The 21,991-nt window shown below is 34.7% G+C and overlaps 1 protein-coding gene across 6 annotated transcripts in view; it reads left to right on the top strand.

The window, feature by feature from the left end:
- The window catches only part of LOC105224055 (leupaxin), a 69,443-nt gene that overhangs the window by 26,091 nt on the left and 21,361 nt on the right, over positions 1-21,991 (top strand). For 2 of the 6 annotated variants that reach the window (XM_049449391.1, XM_049449385.1), the window contains 5 exons: positions 18,651-18,778; positions 18,862-19,132; positions 21,138-21,267; positions 21,338-21,426; positions 21,495-21,622. In XM_049449391.1, coding sequence (XP_049305348.1) covers positions 18,651-18,778; positions 18,862-19,132; positions 21,138-21,267; positions 21,338-21,426; positions 21,495-21,622 — 746 coding nt within the window. Of the gene's footprint in view, positions 1-4,919; positions 4,941-12,500; positions 12,601-18,428; positions 18,558-18,650; positions 18,779-18,861; positions 19,133-21,137; positions 21,268-21,337; positions 21,427-21,494; positions 21,623-21,991 lie in introns of those variants that run through there. The other 4 variants (XM_049449387.1, XM_049449379.1, XM_049449394.1 and 1 more) reach the window with 4 other exon arrangements.

Genomic DNA, 21,991 nt, shown 5'->3' with positions numbered 1-21,991 from the left:
ACGCAATTGTGCATCGTTTAAGCCAATCAGATTTTTATTGATCAATTGACATTTGTCAATTATAATAAAATCCAACCCACATGAATTTTGAAGAATATTCGAACTGTATTTGTGTTTACGTGAGCACCTGTTATCGAATATTGACGCTAGCGTTTGTTAGGGGCGCTTAAACAAACAAAAAACTTGTGAACGGTGTTAAGGAAATGAAAGTATAAATATTGTTATAAACTACTGTTATAAATTTCATATAAAGGAGTTGAGTTGATTTAGCCATGTCCCTCTGTCAGTATATGCAGAAACTAATCCCTCAATTTTCGAGACATAGAACTGAATTTTTGCACACGTTCTTTTCTCCCCAAGAAGCTGCTCGGAACCTCCGATATCGGACCTCTATAGCATAGAGCTACCATATAAACTAAACGATGAAAAACAAGTCCTAGTATTGAAAACATTTTTTGGCGAGATATCTTCATGAAATTCACGAAAACCGGATTGTTAACTAAGGTAAAGACAAGGTAGATCGGACAACTATAGCGTAGAGCTGCCATACATATTTAACCAGAGATAAAGAGATTTAAATGCCCAAAAATTATTATTTTGTCTAATCTAGCCATAATGGAAAATATTATAAAAAACGCTCGTTTTGAAGCGCTTTCACACTGGAATAAGTTGGACATCCCTTTATTCCTGAATTTAACGATGAAAATAAAGTTTTTGTATGGAAAAATATTATTTGACAAGATATCATCACGAAATTTGGCACGATTTGGGCACGAAGGCACAGCTTTAACAGCCGAGGAAATTGTTCACAGCGGATCACTATTAAACAATTAAAATCAACAGGGCAACTTATTCGTGAAGGGTACTTGCAGCTTAGATGCAACCGAAGTTATCGTTTTTTCTTATTTATTTTTTATATAATATCTCGTTTATATTTTTTAATTGTAGGTATATTATTTTGAAGTCTCTTTCAATATCTCACATTTGTTTAAATTTACCCATATTTAAAAGAAATGTTGACTTCTGAGTGGTGCTGGCTTGCACAAACTTTTTGCACAATTGAAATATTACTATTCAATGTTTGTGTGTGGCAAAAAAAATCACACAATTTTCATGTTTTTTGCTTTGTGTTTTCTTTTTATTTTTCGAATTTATTGTCGTCGTCGTAAATTAGTTTTTCGTTCAGTCGATTTTTAGTTTTTGTTTGTTTTTGGTTGCTAAATTTAGTCAAAGTCAAATGACTCATTCATTCGTCGTAGCATCACACGTTAGCCAGATATGCTGAAAATTCTAAGCAGCCGCATGACAGTGCAACTAATTGGTAAATGCAATGCTCAAATCGAATGATAAGTTGATAACTTAAAAAGCTGAATAACTCGAGAAGTATTAATGATACGATTTTGACCTCGGATCTTTTTTTATAGCAAATAAAAATTTCCTACAAATTTGTCATGTAAATTTTTTCTGTAGCTCCTGTCATTTACGAGATATATATACAAAAAAATGCGAAATTCTTGGAAAAATCGAGTTTAGAGCCCTGTACTACATCGCCGGTGTGAGTTACGACTTTGTTGCACTGGGCACTTTTGTAGAGTGAGAAATTCTGAGAAATATGCGTCGAAAGTCAAAGCGATGCCATAAAATACTTCTGGTCTGTAGGAATTTAAAGATGAAAACTCACAATTGTAGTGTATTTTCTATGGAGAATTTTTACATGCATTGGTCCAGTTCTTAATGTTAATAATAAGGGCTAAAATTTTCAGGGAATTTTTTTGGGCATTTCCAAGGAAATTTCGTGACGGGAGTGAAAAAAAATAATAGTTTAATAAAAAAAGAAACACCCTAATACCTACATATCTAAGATAAATGAAACTTCGCATACGTATTGTCAACCTAAAAAAACGAGTAAACTGGGTTTGAAGCCAAAAATTCCCATACGTACTTAATATGTAAAAAAAAAGTTTTCAGAATAATATACCGGTTGAAAAATCAATTTTATAACTAAAATCATGATATCTGCCTCAATATAAGTATGTATGTATATGTTTTTTTTTTTATCTAAATTGTTGATATTACTGAAATAGTGACAAAAGTTTTTGAAGAACGCATTTTTTTTTCAGTTCTAGGAGTGATTTGTTCGTGTTTGAGGCTTATTTAAGTGAAACTGCAGTTTTCATACTTTCTATAATAGAGCCAGCCGAATCTCTTCTTACATATTTAATCATGAATTCGAAAAAAATTTGCTCCAAAGAAGAAACAGCGTACATTCTGAGGATAGGCAATAGTCAGGCGTACTTAATTACTACAGTTACATCATAAACAAAGTATTCATACCAAATACAGTTAGAAGATGTTGTGTGTTAACTGCACAAAAGTCGAAATATTGGGAACACTATTTACGTTGGTAATTGAGCAGAGCTCATGTGAAGAGCAAATGTTTAGAAAGTGTGGCGATTCCTGCTATAAATCTTGCTTAATATAACCTTATACCATGTTCAGACTCACACTTATTCACACGATTTCGACTGTTGAGTAGTTTATCCCACTAATCCTATAAATTTATCAATATTTCGCCATACAAATATGAGAGTTCAAAACTACTTCATCGAATTGATTTGAAACTTATTCACGCTAAATCTCTCTGTTCGACTCTGATTTTGCGCCATCTACTTGTCAGCATTGGAAATCTATTACATTATCACAGCCGATTTAGACACTTCGAAGAGAAAAAATTTTAACAAACAAATTTTTAAAGCAATGAATCTAATTTCACCAGAAAATCGCCTTCCCAAATGAAAAAAAATTCGATCATTCTATTGAAAATATTTAAAAGAAGACAACTTTTATTATAAAATACTATATAGTATGACAATGTTTTCTTTTAATAAATATTAAGCGATTTGAATGTTTGAATGGCAAGTACAGCTGTTTTATCATCTGTCCAACGACAGTGAGAACGGGTTGATTAGTGAAGAGTTTAAATGTAATCTAATCAATTTCAAAATTTTTGGTGGGAACATAGTATTAATAACTTGTGCATACGGTATTAGATTAGCGTAATATAAGAGTCTTAAACTCGTCAAATGCAAATTCCTGGAAAAATTTTAATGTAAAAAAAGAAAAACTGTTAACTTCGATTGAATTGTACACTTAACAAATACAAAATATTCCATACAAAAAAAAATTGATTTTGATAGGATACTTTGTGTGGCAGCTAGATTCCATAGTAGTACGATTTAAACACTTTCTTCGCAGATTGTCCGAATAATCTTGGCCAAATTTCATGGGACCTTTGGTATGATAGTTTTGCGATTTCGGCGGTTCCGACAAATAAGCAGCTACTTGGGTGAAAAAACGATTTTTCTAAAAAACTAAGGGACATAAGGGATATACATATAAAGACATACGGATAGGTGTACAATTGGAAGAACATGGCCAAAAACAACTCAGCTTATCATGCTGATCATTTACATAAGTATATAAGTATATATTTTTAAGGTATCCGACGTTTCCTTCTGGGTGTTACAAACTTCGTGACACATTTAATATACCCTGTTCTGGGTATAAAAAAACCATTACATGGTTTACATGAAACACGAAGGCTCAGTTTAAGGGGTTAGGTGGGTTTCAGAGATACAAAAAAGGTATTTTTACGATTTTTTTAAATATAAGCAATTATATGTATATTTGAAAAATATAATATGTTATATCAAAGATACATATTTGAACAATATCTCCTGAAATTTCGATACAAAAATGTTGAAAATTCAGCCGTTGAGACCTCATTTTCCTGGGTGTCTAACAAAAAAGTGCTCTCGCCGTGATGTTATAATGAAACAAGAAAAAATCCTTCGTTCAATAACTAGATAATGCCATTTTAAAAACGTGTTCACAATACGAACTAAATCAGTCGATAACTTTTCGAGAAATGTTCACCGACTTCAAAAACACAGTTTCGAAAAAAACTCGTTTAAAGACGGTTAAAGACTTAGCGCAGCTAGCCTCGAGCGCACAAATTCTCAAGGCTATATCTCCGAGATTATTACTCAGATCAACTTTAAAATTTAGGACAATATTCTAGAGGTATTGTAGAATTTAATAAAGTAAGCAAAAAAATCGATTTTTTGAAATTTTCAAACTCGCCTAACCCCTTTGAGTTGTAAAAACTATAAACTCAAATATTAAAATATCTTATGGCATGATAGGACTTTATATTAAAAAATAACCCGCTTTTTGTAAAAAAAACTTAATGAATATATTTACTTGCTTAATCATCAACCTTGCCCCATAGTAGTTCGCCCCCGTATTAAGTAGAAAATCTGGCATACTGATATGTTTTCGTTTTCTATATATACCTATGTATTTGTTGTTGCTGTTTTGGTTTTGTTTTTCTCATTGTACGCGGCGTTCGCAATGATCAAGGTGAGCTCGGCGTCAACGAGTGCCACATGTGGAAATAAGTGTCTGTTGCTTTTTCAACATTTTCAGCAACGGTTAAAAGGAAGACGATTTCGGAAGCTGCAGCCTGCAGGTAGTGAACATGTGAATGAGTGATATTCGGCTAGATGAGTATGTAGACGAGTTTTTCTCGCATTTCAAAAAGTGAATTTTGGAGCAAAACGATTTATGAAAATAACCCGTAGATCAACATAGAGTGCTCACTCATGTTAGAGCGCACAAAATATAATTCTTATAATTAAAATCATGTGTTGGAGTGGTTCTCGAAACGAGTGAATTATTGATTGAGTGAGTGAGCCTGCTGTGCTCAATACAACAGCTGCTCTGCTTGCTTGGCGCGCGTCTGTGGCGCTAGTTCGATAGCATGCGCGTTTAGTTGCCATCGAGATTTTGCAAGCGCGTAGCAAACCGAAAGATATTTTTTGTGAAATTTTTCATTTTATATATTAGAATATATTTAAAATTTTTTTTTTCTGCCTGAGGTAAATAGCACAATGCGTGAAATCGTGTTGAGAACGTACGCGCGTATAATAGCAATACCAACAATTATAACGAAGACATATACCGTGAAAGCATAATAAACAGAAATTTTACGAAAATCGCAAATACATTTTCAATCAATATTAAATACCTCAAGTCGGTTTACCTTTGCTTTATGCAATTTTTCTTATTTTTCTATATTTTTTTTTCTTGTAATAAGTTATCCGTGTGTGTGTGTGCAACATCAGCTGTGTTCTCATCGCATCTGTTCAGCAGTGCGCATCTGCCTGCGAGTGCATGTGTGCAAGTGTGCATTATGCCTTACCATGTCCGACTATGTGCTGTGAAAAATTATTGTTTGTGCAACAACAATTATTAAGCATAACAATAATAGCAAAAACAATTAACACAGTAATGCCACTACAAGCTGTTCTGCTGCTGCAACTGAATGTCAATAACTTTTGCCTCTTGTGTGCTATAAATATGACGTTTACTATAATAAATAAAAGTACAAACTGCAATTAATATAAATAACAATCTTCGCTAGAATTTTTAACCGCCCTCGGCACAATGTGCAACCGCATCTTCATCGTCATGACAGGCAGACAGACATAGAGTTCAGTTAAATTGAGTTGATTGATTAAGGCGCGCTGCACACATAGTACATATGTACATACATACATAGGGCGTACTTATATTTACTTACATACATATGTATATTTTTCTCTAGCTTGCATTCGTACGCAGTCATTTAATGTTACACTTGTGATAAGAAAATATGCAGTTTAAATATAATTTTGTTTTCAAAAATATGTTTTCTTCTTAGTTTTTGCATTGCAAATGGCATAGAGACATTATTGTTATGTATTTAGCAATATATTTGTCAGTCTTAAGACTCTTTTCTCTAATCCTTTTAATATCATATGAGACGCGCAATAGTTCTCGTTGTTTTTTTTAATAACAATATAATTTTATTACAAGAGAATCGTTACAAGTGTTGTTGCCCATCATTCGTCACAACTTTTTCTCATCTTTCGGACAAAACTCGAATAACATTATGATAAAACTGTTCTCTTTGTAATGCTATGCAAGCATCAAGCTAATTTTCGATGCCCGTTTTTTGAGTGGCACTGCTTCTAAGCCAGATGATAATCGGACGGTGCAATATCTGAAAAAAATGGCGTGTCCGGAAGAACTTTCCATTTCAGCGTTTCCAGGTGGGTTTTAACGGGCTTGGCAAGCTGAGACTGAGCGTTGTCATGCAACAGAATAATTTTTTCGTGCCTCTACTTGTATTGAGAACGATTCTCGCACAGTTCTCTCCAGTTTCTGACACATGTAGTCGTTTTGAAAGGACTTTCAATGCTGAAGCAAGCTCCTCTTGCACTTAACACAGTTCCTCATGGAGCAACGTCTCCGTCTTTGAAGGGTTTTGGCCTTCCTTCACGCAAACGGTTATTAATATCGACATCACTGTCTTTGAAACAATGAAACTAATTACGGCACATTCTTTCACTTGTGGCAGCACCTCTATAACCATTTTGGAGTTCCTGATGTGCTTCAGCAGCCAATTTCTTCGATTGTAAGAAAAATATCAACACTTTCCGCAAATGATTAATGTGGAAACCCACTTTCTTTTTCAAATATGTATCAAGTTTTGGATATGACAAAATCGAGATGGCAATCAAGACTAACTGTTGGAACCATCTATTGACATACAGCGGGAACTTAGTTGCCAAGAAGGTTGTAACACCTTGAAAAAAGCTCGGAGACCCTATACGTAAATATATGTACAAATAATCAGAGTGACGAGCTTTGTCGTTTTAGCTATGTTCCTTAGTCTGTTCATACACGAAATAATCCCACAATTTTTGAGAAACGAACGGAAATCCTGCACATGCACGTTTCTTTCCAAGAAGCTTCTCATTTGTCCGAACCATCTGTATTGCAGCACTGTAGCAAATAGTTGCCATATAAACTGACCGGCTAAAATCAAGGTCTTGTATGAAAAATTATATGTTATGACAAATTATCTTCACGAAACTTAGCACGCATTGTCCAAGGCAACGCTACGATATCCGCACAAATTGTCCAAGGTCGGTCTACAATAGCATATATATAGCTGTCATACAAACTGTCCGGTCAAAATTAAGTTCCTGTGTGAAAACTGTATTATTATATAGAATATCTTCGTGAAATTTGGCATAAATTATTGTCCATGATACGATATCCGAACAAAATGTTCGGATCGGAGTTCTATAGCATATAAAGTGGCCATCAAAAACTTGATAAAGATCTTCATAAAATATATTTTATCCATTTTTAGTAATTTTTATTCGACTTGATGGTTGTTAAATCAAACAACTTGATTAGAACTAGAAAAACATTTCCTGAGGCGAGCACACGAATTTACGATGACGCACTGACACTTAAAACGCAATAACTTCACTTCCAATCGATGAAATGTCATGAAATTCTCACTGGACAATCGATAAAGATAGCAGATTCTAACGCACCAGTCGACATATAGATGGCGCCACCAGGGGGCGCTAGATTCAAAAAGACCTAGTTACTATAAGAAATGGATCGACTTCGGCGAAAGTTACATACATACATACATATGTACATATGTATGTAAGAAAATACATTTTCTTTAATAACCTCGAAATGCCGCCACCCAAGCCAATGAAATGTGTGAGGCGCTCTGATTCTCTGGCACTTTCGACGATTTTTTTTTTCCAACTGCTAACGATAGTATATTGGGTAATTGGTTTTTTTTTATTTTTTGTGTAGTTGGCATGGAAATTCTCAATCGATTTTGAAATCTTTGCGGTCGTCACGCCAAAAATAAATTCATAAATCCAAATACTTATGTGTGCCACTTTCTATACATTTAATATTTGCGTGAGTTTTCGTAATGCATGCACACAAACAAACTCATAAATCCATTCATATCAAATGAATTTAGAAGGTGGGTGTGCCGCCTAATTTTCGCTTCCGTCTGTGAAATAACATTTCCCAATTCTGCCTACTTCTTTTTCCATATTACAACATTAGAACTCCGTCACCGACGTTTTTCGCCAACGCGATTTCGCCGCCTAATACATAGCTTCTGTGCTCCGCGCACATATGTACATATGTATGTACACAAACATATATGTATATACATACATACATATGTATAAAACATATTTTATACGCACATACAATGAACCATATAACAGCGCTTGTAAATCAGCCGGTCAGACGACCTCTGTATTCTAGGCCATTTGCTGTTACCATTCGTGCTTAGACAGGTGTTCGATTATCCGCTTTTGTTTTTGCCGATACTTCTCACTGCTCGTACGTACTCGTAGCGCAATGTTTTTATTTACGCTTCGCGAATAATGCAACACATCGCTCGGCACCTCGTGTTTGCGAACTTTGTTTCTTTTTTATTACGCTCGGTATTTGAATAGCGCATTGTTTGTTGTGGTTGTGTATAATCTTCCATCGTTTGTTTATGTTATTCTAATTGTTGTGATTGGTGTGGTTGCAGATTATTCGCGTGTTGTTTTTGTTGTCATTGTGTGGTAATTGATCGTCAATATTTGAAAGCTTTTTGCTTAATTGAAAAAGTCCTCAAGTGTAAGGTGGTATAATAGATATTAAATAAAAATTATGAGCATCACATATGGTTTTCGTTGTTTCGCAGTAGGGTGGCTTCATTTAAATAATAATTAATAATTAATATTAAATTGATTTTAAATTTTTGATTTCATTTTAAGCGCGTCTATACGCTCTTTTTTATTATGTTGATAATAATGTAATAATTATTTCATTAGACATTTTCTGACTGGAAGATAGGAAAGAGATTCTTAAGGGATGGACTAGGGTTTCAAAGTAAAGAAATACTTTTTTTTGCAAATTTATTTCTTAAATATGGATTGCGTTATTTCACTCGGACCTATAGATAATTGTTAGATAGGCGATTGAGTTGATAAAATTTTCTCTAAATTATAAACCCTTAAAAAAATTAAAAAAATTACTATTTTCTATTAATAAATACATCTATTTCTTCTTACTTGAAAAATACTCAATGCTCGATATCTAATTCTAATATAATTATATGATTTATTTCTGGTATAATTGTTCAAAGTTCAAAGAGAAAAGAAAGAATTAGAGAGAATTAAAGATAAAATAACTATCAATAGTTAAATACTATTATCATGCACCTAAACCATATTAAGTCACTAATAATATCGCTTTTGAAAAGTGAGAAGTTTCCAACTAATACCGTTCTATTTTCTCACTTAAAAGTTGCCTCATTATATGACATTACATAAACGCTCTGTAATACCTTGTAAAAGTTTTCCATTTTTTACTTGACAAAAGAACAAAAACATCCCAACTAATTCATTCACAATTTACATTACTGAGCTAAACAAAATTAGCCAATTCATTATAATTAGTAGAAAAAACTTAATTAAAACCAAAAAGGAAGAGCTAAGTTCGGGTTCAAGTTTCACACTCTTGCAACTTGCAAGGATTAGAGCCAGATAATTATTGTATCTTCAGGTACATAAGGTCTGTTTGTTATATGGGGTCCAGGGGGCTTACCCGATTTTATCCATTCTAAGAACAATATGTACCGTTATAAGAAATACCCGCTTTCTCTTAGGTATGTGGTGGCTAAGAGAAGTATTGACCCGATTCAACTCACCATTGATAAATATCTGGTTGTTCGGGTCTCGAGATATATGTTATCCTCTAGAAAAGGGTGGATGGTTATTGATTTATTTCGCTTCTAGTAGGTTTTAATAGGACCGTTTTATGAAGAGGGAGCGGGCTTATTATCCGATTTCATCAATTTTTGCTAAGGAGCGCGCACACCAAGTTTCAATTTTTACTTAGGTTACAGTTTGCACAAACTGAAGGACGGTCAAACAGGCACACAGACATAAAATCACCCGGATTTCAACTCGTCTCAAATTTGATTCAGACTGGTCTATTTAAACTGCGCGCATAAACCGAATCAACATATTTCCCCTAGATTGGTACAAAGAAAACATTGAACAAAGAGTTTGCTTCCTCCAATGAAATTCCGGCTGTGGAATCGTTGAAAATGTTACAAAAGTGTTTTGAGGAGTGTACTTTATCACAAACACAAGTATTTGTGTGACACAAGACAAGGCAAAAACTTGCATCAAGAGTCATCCACCTCTGTTAATGACAATAACATCGAATAAGTTAAACAAAAAAAAAAACAGTCGAAAAACATCGTCGAGTTGGCATCAAGTTACCTGAATCTTTTGCAAAACGACGTCAAGTAGAGGGCGTAAAAGCGTTATTAAAAACGTAGCTGAGCAACCTACATTCAGACACATCGTTACTGGTGATGACGCGTGGGTTCGTGAAAATAACTCCGAAACTGTCCGAAGCATAAAAACTCGCTGAAGTTGGGATAGGATTCTAGCCCAGAAAATGTCAGGGTCCCTATATCCCTATAAGGTATATAAATGATCAGAGTGATAAGTTTTGTCGATTTAGCCAAGTACGTCCGTCTTTATCCATGCGAAAAGTCCTTCTGTTATTGAGATATCGATTTGAAATTATACACTCGTCCAATTTCCGAAGAAATTATTCTGATCGGTTCAGTATAGCATTAGCTGCCATATAAACTGAACGATCAAAATTTCAAAATCAAGTTATTGCAAGGAATATTTTGTATTTGTAAAGTGTAGCTTCTGACGTGTGTGTGGTCTGGCATTGTCCTGGTAGAACACTACACCCTTCCTGTTCGCCAATTCTGGACGCTTCTGATCGATCACCTGCCTCAAGCGGTCCAGTTGTTCGCAGTAGAAGCGTCCCATATGGGAGCTGCTCAGAGTAGATGATTCCCTTCAAATCCCACCAAACACACAGCAAAACCTTCCTGGCCGTCGAATCCGGCTTAGCCACTGTTTGGGACGATTCACCGGCCTTCGACCACGACCACGTTTTTGCTTTATATTGTCGTATGTGATCCATTTTTCGTCGCCAGTCACCATCCGCTTCAAAAATGGGTCGAGTTCGTTCCGTGTCAGCGGCATATCGCAGGCATTGATTCGGTCTAGGAGGCGTCAAATCATGCGGCACCCAAACATCAAGCTTTTTTGTGTATCCAGCCTTCTGCAGATGGTTTAAAATGGTTTGGTGACTAACTCCCATCTTCTGGGCGATGTCACGAGATGCCACATGTCGGTCTAACTCGATGTTTTCCATGATTTGATCGGTATTCGTCGTCACAGGTCTTCCGCCGGCTGGCTTATCCATGGTGTCGTTTTCACCCGCTCTGAATCGTCGAAACCATTCTTCCGCAGTTCGAAGTGATAGAATAAAATCCCCCAAAACACCATCCATACCATCCCCATCTCACGGAATGTTTCTCTAGCGGATTTTCCTTTAACGAAGGAAAATTTTAAAATAGCGCGAATTTCGGCTTAAGTGAACTCCATATTTACACGTCCATAACTGTTGAACGCGACATCCAAATCATGCATAGCGTCGTTTGTTGGTTATGTCAAGACCTTTTAAAGATGTATAGTGTTGCCAGATACGAGCTCTGTAGCGCTTTATACATATTCTCGAAATTCAAAAGACAAAAAAGCGGAAGGGAGATATTTGACAACCTAATACTTATACAATATTAACAACTAAATAATGTAAATAATTTAAGTTCACTATAAATATTGTTTGATCTGCCATATTTTACTGGTATTCTGGCAACATGATGTCAAGCAAATTGGTCCATTTCAATTTAAATTCGCTGAATGAATAATATCACTGCTGTACATTTGCATTAATAAAATAACTTTAATAAATAAATAATAATAAAAAACTTAATAGCTATAACCATAAAAAACATATTAATCTCCATATGTGTGCATTTCAAGCGAGTTGTGCGGCACTGTTGCGTTAGTTACTAATCAGCCTTAATCCACTTTTTACATACCGACCAAATGGCTATCTAAGTGCAGTTACGTATGTATGTACTTACATAATGTATGCATATAAATACCATGTGGTATAGCTCATGTGGGAGGATTGAATGCTAACCAGCTTAATCCCAATTAAGTAGATAAGCTTTAGAACGCAAAAAGTTCGCATATTTTCTATTCTTCTTATAACATAATCATTGTTGCTTTTGTTTGCGGTATTGAACATTAACAGCTTTTGCGTTGTATGTCAACTGATGATGCTAGAAAATATTTAAAGTTTCTGAGTTTCGCCAAATTGAGATAATTAAGTGAATTTGTTGGCGTTCTTCATATTTTGTACTTTGTGAGTGTTTCACCTTGTGACCATTTGCGGAAAGTGTTTCAAGTCGTTAACATGTAACCCTATCCTACAATTGGCCAGCTGTGCGCTATTCAAACAGACTTACTAACATTTTTTTTAAAGGTTCGTTAAATATTCTTCTAATTCCATGTATGATATTGTGAAATACAGGTTTTCTGCTTATTATGCTCGCGGTTTCGAAATATTTCGTTTATAACCGTTAATTCATAGTGTTATCCACCAACGCGTGAATATATTTACAGTGATTTCCTTAAATGAGAATGTCTTCTAAGCTATACTCGTCATCGATTTTAAGTCCACCAAATGATGCTTTCAAAGTGGGCGAGTTCGAAAGGCGTTTAGGTAAGTTCACTTTCATTGAATGACAGCACAATATTGTAACGTATGTACACTAGAGCGGGTCGATTTTTGTTGTTTTATTGTGGAAATATTCTACGGTTCATTCTGAACAATTACACCTAATAGAATATGGGTCTATTGTCCCATTTTCTTTATTTTCACTGTCATGTTTAAGCATTAGAGAACAGTTTAATTTGAAGGGGTAATATTTTTTGAAATTTTTTTTTTGCATTTTCTGTTCCCTTATACCCTTAGAATTAATGTAGAAACCCACTTTACCATTGGAAGGTTTCGAAAAAGGGGCAAAAATAATAATTTCGCTCGACGTTCGGAGCGCTCGAAGTGCACACTTCAAACTTTAAACGCGTTTGCGGTCGAACTACTCAACCGATTTGCTTAATTTTTTTTAAATGTTCACAAAATGCCTGGCTATCGTCCCTATATTTTTTTTTACAATTAATTGACAATGTTATGACAAAATTTATTTACATAAAAAAAATGGGGAAAATTAAAAAAAAAAAAATTAATTAATTTTTTATTTATCAACATTTTTTCATGATTCTAGTAGGAACGATAACCATTCACGTACTTTTTAAGAATAAATTGGGTTTTTGTGTTTCAGATGATCCAAACATGAGAAATCGTGTCCGCCAGTGAAAAAACGCATCTCATTCACCCAGCCATTTCTCCGACAGATGTCATCAAAAAATTCCGAAAAAATTTGTTATAAACTCCACGATGCACCTCATGATATGTGAAACAAATTCTATTGTAGAATAAAAATTTCTATGAAAAAAATGTCAAAAAAACAGGCTAGATTACCCTACTGACCCCTGAATTAAGCGCCGATTCCGAACAAATGCTTCTATTGATCAATACATAGGTGTATGTATTAAATTACAATTAAAATTCAAATTAAAATTCAAATTAAAATTAAATGTATTCAATCGGATATCTCACAAACTCTAGGCTAAATTTTTTTTATTTCGAAAAATTTAACTCCACCTAAAAAATCGCTATCTTAAAACCAGTTTTATATTCATATTCTCTTACGCAAAGTTGCTCAGAAAGATCCGTAGAATATTGCCCGCAAACGCGATTTTATATAATAGGAAAAATCGATCCGCTCTAATGTTTACATTCAAAGCATATATTCTTGTACATACTGACTACTATATAGTACAGTAGTAATGTATTACGATTGCCGTAAAAACGTGTTCGAATTTATATATCATTGATACATTTTGTTGCTGGTAATAATATTTGCATATGCTATTAAGTCATAATTAATTAGATTCCATTTCTACTTGAACCTGTAAAGCATACATATCTACCTTGAAGTTAGATATAGTAGAATATATGCAAAATACATAAACTTAAAAGGTTAAGTCTAACAGAACATAACATAACATAACATAAAATAACACAACACAACATATATCCAGCTCCTAGCTGAATTCTGAATCGTGATGAACAAAAGTCGAAACTTTGATTATATATATTTAAGTGTTTCGGATGCAACTGTGTATAGATTTGACCATTAAAATTTTTAAGCACTGTCCTGAAGTATGATCACTATTATATTATTTGAATGCAGCTATTTGCCTAAATATTTGTATTGTTTTTGCCATTATCCACATAGTAGTTATACAGTATTGTGATTGAATGGCGCTTGAATATTTCTAAAAAAAATTACTTTTATACTCTGAACAGAGATATTAAGTTTGCTACGAGGTTTTGTAACACCTAGAAGAAAACATCGGAGGCTCTATAAAATATATTCATATATGTATGTATGTATATATATGATTATAATGACAGCTAAAAAGATTTAGCCATGTCAATCTGTACATATATTTATAGCGAACCCTCTGTTTGAGATATCAATCTGAAATTTCGCCAGTCACGCCTATATCGGACCATTTAAGCATATAGCTGTCCATAAAACTTGAACAATCAAAATCATGCTTTTGTATGGAAAAATTTTTGAGTATATCTTCACAAAATATGGCAAGATAACTGTGGAATCTCCAAGGAAATGGTTGAGATCACACACTATTCTTACATTCAACAGGCCCATCAAAATCAAATAATGTTTATTATCATACAGTGGCGGATTCAGAGGAGGAAATTAAATTTAGTATGTAGTAGCACTCCTTTTATATTGCTATATCACAGTGTGAAAAATGGACCCCCATAACGGTACTGTCAAAAAATACCAAAAGCGCAATAACTAAATACACCAGAGACATACAGTTTTACTCTTAAGATGATATAAGAAAATTCGACGATGTGCGTGGCCTTTTGGTGAAATCTCATATCTCTGGTCCCGACCAACCGTACAAAATTTAATACGTAGCATTCCTTTTATATGTATTGCATTATCACAGCGAAATCTGACAACCTATTTCCAGTATAGCACAATTTAAATTCCACTTGATTCCTCACTTTCCATTACACAAATCAAGAAGCAGTTAATATAACGGAATAAAACTTTCCACGAACAATCCTTTAGCGACTTTTTATGACTTAAAATTGCTCTAACACTGTTCAAGCCCCTAGGTACCGAATGCTCGACCCCAATGTCTATAGTTGACTTATGATCGAATCGGTCAACGTATGGGATATACAATTCAAATTCAGAGAGAATCCTTTCCTGGCAAAAGTATTGCTGTACATATATCAAAAATTGGTTGAATCGGGTCTATGCTTCCCTAAACCCCATATACTTAAATAAACATTTTCGATTATACTTAAATAATTCCGGGCGACTTTGTACCGCATAGTATATCGGCCAAGAAGTGAGTTATCTCAATAAAAATGGGAGAGCGTATTTTACAGTGTATCATTGTGCCTAAAATAGATGAATTTGAGCGCAAACTTGACTTAACCCCCATATAAGAAATATCAGGATTTTTGAACATCCGGCTGACTTTACTCTATATGATTGGATTTATTGTATGCGGCATGTTAATAGTATGTGGTACTGGAAAAAAATAGTTAAAGTAGGCTGATACTACTCCAACTAACATATAATACATATACTGATTTTCGTTTTTCTATCAAATCTTATGTGCCTGGCAATGAATGAGTTATATATAGTATATGTATGTATAGTATATATAAAATTGCTGGGATTTCGATCTTCTGGTCTGAATTTTACACTTTGAAGTATTTCCCTGCATTTGATGCTTGAAAGTTGTAAGAGTATAAACTTAGGCCTTACTTGTTTAGTATGAAGTTTTGCCGGCTTTGATGGCTACAAGTTGCAAGAGTATGAAATTTTCGGTTACACTTGAACTTAGCTCTTTCTTTTGTGTCAAAAATTAAGTTCTTTTAAAATTAAGTTTTTAAGTTCTCTTAAAATATTGTAGATTAAGGTAAACTGTGTGTTTTAATGAGCTTAGACTGCTTCTCTAATGTCTGGTCTAGTGAGAAAATGTATTATACCAGGTTGGTTGAAACATTGCTGATACCATAAAGTGTCTGGACGAGTGTCTTTTGAGCCTCGCTCCTTGCCAAGTAACTACTCTTAACGATTTGGTAATATCTGTAAAGATCGGAACGTCCAACTGAATGATTGTTTGTAGATTCTGGTTTATACTTTAATCCACAAAATCATTTTGATTAGACTTAAAATGAAGTTGTGCTAAAATGGAGATGCTCAAAGATCATGCTCGACTTTTAATTAACAGTATTTCGGTATAAGAAAGCTCTGTGCAAAGTTTATGTTACATGAATTGTTTGGAGCTATTTAGTTATGTATAAAAACCCGTACTAGGCATGATTCTATCATTCAAGACCAGTCCAGTTCATTTCCGAGAACATTTGAGTTTTTAGAATATTAAAGCATGGAAAGACGTAAGAGTCAGTTAATAAAATTACGTGCTCCATAATTTTGGACTCGTATTTAATCATTTTCCTCAACTATCTCGAAATTGGGAAATATTATTAATAGGAATTAATGCTTTTGGAACGTTAATGCAATGACAAAAAATTGCATGAATTCGAAATGCTTTCATATACGTTGTGGTCCAGCGACTTTTTGTTGCGCTCAGATTCAACGAAGTCGTCGCCGAAAAAAAAGCAATTTTGAAGAAAAAGACAAATTTTAGATTTATTTAGTTTAATTAGAAATTTATGGTAAAAGAAACCACTTTAGTATCATCTTATGCCCACTTATAGAATTCAATTTTCAGCAGATACCACAAACATGTAGAAATATGCATAATGAAGCCCCAGTCTACGTTACAAATCACGCGCCAACCATTTCAACCATGCCTTCATTTGGTGTGCCAGAAACCAAATTACATAAATATTTATTGTATTTTAAAAATAAAAATGTAAATATGTAGATACACAAATTTAATTAATGTATACTAATATTTTACATAACTTAATATTAAAATAATTTACTCGTGGTTTCATAGAGGATTTTAAGATTGCTATTGCGTATATTGTTTGATATTGATTGTTGTTAGTGTAAGATCCATTATGTATTATTTAGATATTTTCATGCAAATTATGAAAAAATATTGTAAATAATCAACGTATTGGATTGAGTTTTCAAATATATTTGTATTACTTGGGCTAAATGTTGTCTTTACATTACATACTCCGATGTTTGTAATTTCATGAGGCCTATTCTGCAACCATGAACAATTCTTATTAAAACAAGAAAAAACGTTAACTTCGGCTGCAACGAAGCTAATATACCCTTCACAGGTGCATTTCTTTTAGTAACTATATGTCCAGTTTGTATGGCAGCTATATGATATAGTGAGCCGAACTGAACAATATCTTCGTATATTACATTGTTGGCTTAGAAAATAATTTGTACCAAATTTCGTGAATATATCTTGTCAAATTCAAAAGTTTTCCATACAAGAACTTGATTCCGATCGTTCAGCTTGTATGGCAGCTATATGTTATTGTGGTTCGATATCGGCAGTTCCGACAAATGAGCAGCTTCTTGAAGAGAAAATGACGTTTGAAGGACTAGTTCATATATATACGGATAGACGGAGATGGCTAAATCGACTCAGCTTAACATACTGAGCATTTATATATATAATTTAAAGTGTCTCCGACGCTTCCTTCTGGGTGTTATAGTGTAATAGACCCTGTTCAGGGTATAATGATTATAAGCTCGAAGCTCCGATCGCAATCGAACTTTGAAATAGTTAGAAGATGTTCGTCACAAATGCCATTTATGAGATAATTCGCTATGAAATCAGAATGAGCGTAACTTGTTTAACTACATATGTACATATGTATATGAATATGTATATTTATTTGTATACATATATAGCTTCCTAAAAATTAATTACGAATTAGAAATATTTTATATTACGTTACAAAAACTATAGTATAACTGAAATGAACGCAAAAAATCATAAGCGAACCAAAATAAACGACCGCTTACTCAAGCCACACGAACAGGTATCTACTGATAACACGCTATCAAAAGCGTAGAGCAAAACAAATAAAGGCGAAAGTGGTCGGCAATACTGACTGTGCGAATAAGCTATGTATTCAGAAATGAATAAAACATAAAACAAATTATGAAGATCTTACAAAAAAGTTAATTTTAAATATAACAGAATTTTTTTATTTAAAGACGTGAACTAAAATTGTGAGCGAATACAATTTTTTCCATGAGAACTAAATCCATATGTGGAAAATAGAATAAGCAAAGCTCAAATCTAATAGCTTTCACAATTGCACGTCCAAGCTTTTTTGATGACAGTTTCTTCATGTAAACTGTTATGATGGAATGTAGCAGCTAAAAGATAAACAAATTGCCACAGTCATCGTTGACAGGTTTGCGTTCAGTTTTTGTCGCCACTGCAGTTATTTCTACTCTATCAGTTAAAAAGTTGAAGCTACATATTTAAACGTTTAATTATTATTCTTTTGTGTACAGGAAAATATGAGTCACGGCGATTATGATAACTTAAGTGGGAGAAATAATAACAAATCCCTTTATAGAAATATAGATTTTTTTAATTTTATGCGTTTCATTAATTATTTTTTTTTACATTTATTTTCAGACGCACTCCTCGCCGATCTGCAGAGCAGCGTGCCCGGCAATCGTCCACCACAGTACAATACCTCAAATATTAATTATGGCGATAGCTCAGGCTATGGCAGTTTGCGTGGTAAAGCAGCGCCGCCACCGGTAAGTGTTTGAAAATATTTAATGAACTTTATAAGAAGCTTAAATATATTTTAAATATTCTTTTTATATGGTTTTCAATGCAGGTAGTGCATCAAGAACACTACAGCGTTACCGAAACAAGAACAGCGCCTTCGCCAACTCGAAGTGTTGGCGGCTACAATGGTTTGGGCAGCAGCATCGGATCGTCACCCGTGGGGCAGTCATATAGTTATCAAAATCAGGGAACACTTGGACGAACCGGCGGTGCTTACAATGGTTCGCCCGTGCAACAAAACTCGAAAAATCTGTCTGAACTGGATTCGCTATTGGAAGATTTGAGTAATGCCAGATATAATAGTAATTATGAAAAAAAAGGTAAATAGTTTTACAAAACAATTTTGCATAAATAATACAAAACAGATATCTTAAAGTATCATTACAAAAAGTAATCTCAATATTTAAATCTCTTTTGCATGAAAATTGGAAAACTTTTTTAGTTTATGTTGCTAAGCAGTTTATTCTAAACTTTCAAGTTATCAATCTATTGAGCTTAACGCGTTGAAGACTCCTTACATAAACCGACCAATGCTACATTCACTAACTTTCGTCTATAACCTATAACGTTATACAATATGAAGGAGAGGGATCGCTTAGGAATGAAGTTACGTTGTAAGGTAGTGCTTGCACGGAATCTAGAGGAAATATGTTAACAGTATTAGAAAACAACCTTTCTGTAAAAAAGTATATTTTCTGCGCTGTAATGCTTCTAATTCATACACTATTTAAATTGCAAGCTTCAATAAAGTGAAGACCCAAAGAAAGCCTGGATTACGCAACCAGTATGAACTCGCTGTTAACCTAGCAGCATTACCGAAATATTAACAGCAAATCAACAACATTTTATATCATTAACTCAAAAAGAACTTGAATACTTAACAATTACGAGGTTTGACAATTAAGTAATGAGACTGATTTTATTGCCGCGCTTGTGGTAAACCTGTGACCTTACCCTTTCTCTTTTTCCGGCTCCCTCCCCTCTTCACTGATATATGCACCATCACTCTAGCTTGTTTAGTTCGCCTGTTGCGTCAAGTTGAGTAGACGTGTGTTTGTAGTGCTCGTCACGAAAATGGAAGAACGAAATCAAGAGCAACGCGTCACGATAAAATTTTGCGCCAGATTAGGCGAAACAGCTTTGGTAACGTACGCTAAAATTGTAAGAGTGTATGATGATAGTGCTCTTAGACCCGGAAGCCAAACACCAAAGCTCACAATGGTGGTCTCCGCACGTCCCCCGCCCGAAAAAAGTTCGCATGATCAAGTTGAAGGTGAAAACGATGACTATTGCCTTTTCTGATAGCCGTGGAATCGTCCACAAAGAATTCGTTCCACCGGGGAAAACTGTGAATCAAGTCTACTATTGCCAAGTACTCGAAAGATTGCGAAAACGAGTCAACAGGGTGCGCCCAGACATCGCTCGTAACTGGATCCTTCATCACGACAACGCGCCGCGCCACACCGCCCTCAGCGTGTCCCAGTATTTGGCCTCTAAAGGGATCGCCGTGTTGCAACAGCCGCCTTATTCGCCCGACATGTCACCCTGTGACTTTTTTGTTTCCTAAAACAAAATCGGTGGTCAAAGGAACTCATTTTGAGTCGATACGGACATCGAGGCGGCCGTGACGAGGGTACTCGCGGACATCCCAGTCGAAGCGTTCCAGAAATGTTACGAAGCATGGAAAACGCGCTGGAATCGCTGTATAGCTGCCCAAGGGGACTACTTTGAAGGGGATGGCAGAATTGTAGAATAATTTTCAAATATACGGTTTTTATGGAATCAGTCTCATTACTTAATTGTCATACCTCGTACTCGTATATCCGCCAATATGTGAGTTATCTCAATTAAAATAAGAGAGCATGTTGTACTCATAACAGTGTATCTTTATGCCTAAAATAGATAAATTTGAGCGAAAACTTGGCCTAGCCCCTGATATGATATGATATTTTTGAACATCCACCTGACTTTACTCTATATGATTGGTTTTACACCTAAAAGTATTTCCCTGGCCTTGCAAGTTAAGTTGCAAGAGTATAAAATGTTCGGTTGCGCCCGAACTTAGCCCTTCATTACTTGTTAGGGATGCATTTTACTACTGTGTTGACGGTCTTTAGCTAGAAATGAATTTCTTTCTGTAACATTGACCTGATTGTCATAGGAACGGAGACATTAAGTATTTATATGTATACTAATAATTTGCAAAAAAAAAAAAGAATTGTGTAAAAAGGTTTATTTTGAGGTTTGAAAGGTTTATTTGAAAATGTAAAGATTTTGCAATATTAAATACAGATAAAACTTACACATTTTTGCATTTTTTCGCAGAAAACATAGTGCCAACGAGTTACAACTCAAACTCAAAGTATAATACCTACAATTCCAGCGATGAACGGCCAACAATTGATAGCCTCCTTAGTGAAATGGATAACGCCTCAAACTATGCTGTACCTAACGGGTAACTACTTATATACTTTTGTTTCGATTTATATTTACATTAATTGCAATATTATATTTCTTTAAAATAGTAGCCTTACCAAGTCGCCGACGCCTGGACGACACGTTAGCATTACAGTTCGTGAGACCAAAACTGAGACACTTGCGCCGGAAGGCCCTGGTAAAATAAACCGCGATAAACAACTCTCAACCTGTGTAATATTAATTATATTTCCTTATTTTTTTTAGTTGGCATTGTTGAAAAGGAAATCGTACAGAATGATATTTATTTACCAAATCAAGCGCCGCCATCGGGTTATGCATCGTCAGCAACTAAAGAGTTGGATGATTTAATGGCATCGCTGTCTGATTTTAAGGTAAGATTTTTATTTAGGCCTGTCTTATATATTAAGTTGTCAAATATCTCCCTTCCGCTTTTTTTTGCTATTTATACAATACTTTATAAAAAGTGTTAGAGTGATCGGATTTAGTTCAAATATACGCCGTTTCGTTCGATAATCTGTTTCCATGTAGACGGAAACTTCATAATACCCCCTCGTAGAAGCCCTCTTCCTTATTTGCTCGAACAGCCATTTTTCACAAGCCTCTTTTGAGTTCAACTTTACACCAACAAGGGCGTTCGCCATAGACAGGAACAGATGGTAATCACTTGGCGCTATGTCCGAGCTATATGATGGATGCGATAAAACCTCCCATCCGTGCTCCCGTAGCTTCTGACGAGTCAC

Source organism: Bactrocera dorsalis, chromosome 1 (assembly GCF_023373825.1).
Source record: "Bactrocera dorsalis isolate Fly_Bdor chromosome 1, ASM2337382v1, whole genome shotgun sequence".
Classification (NCBI taxonomy): Eukaryota; Metazoa; Arthropoda; class Insecta; order Diptera; family Tephritidae; genus Bactrocera; species Bactrocera dorsalis.
Note: the sequence above shows the minus strand (reverse complement) of the source record. Positions and strands in the feature narration are given on the sequence as shown.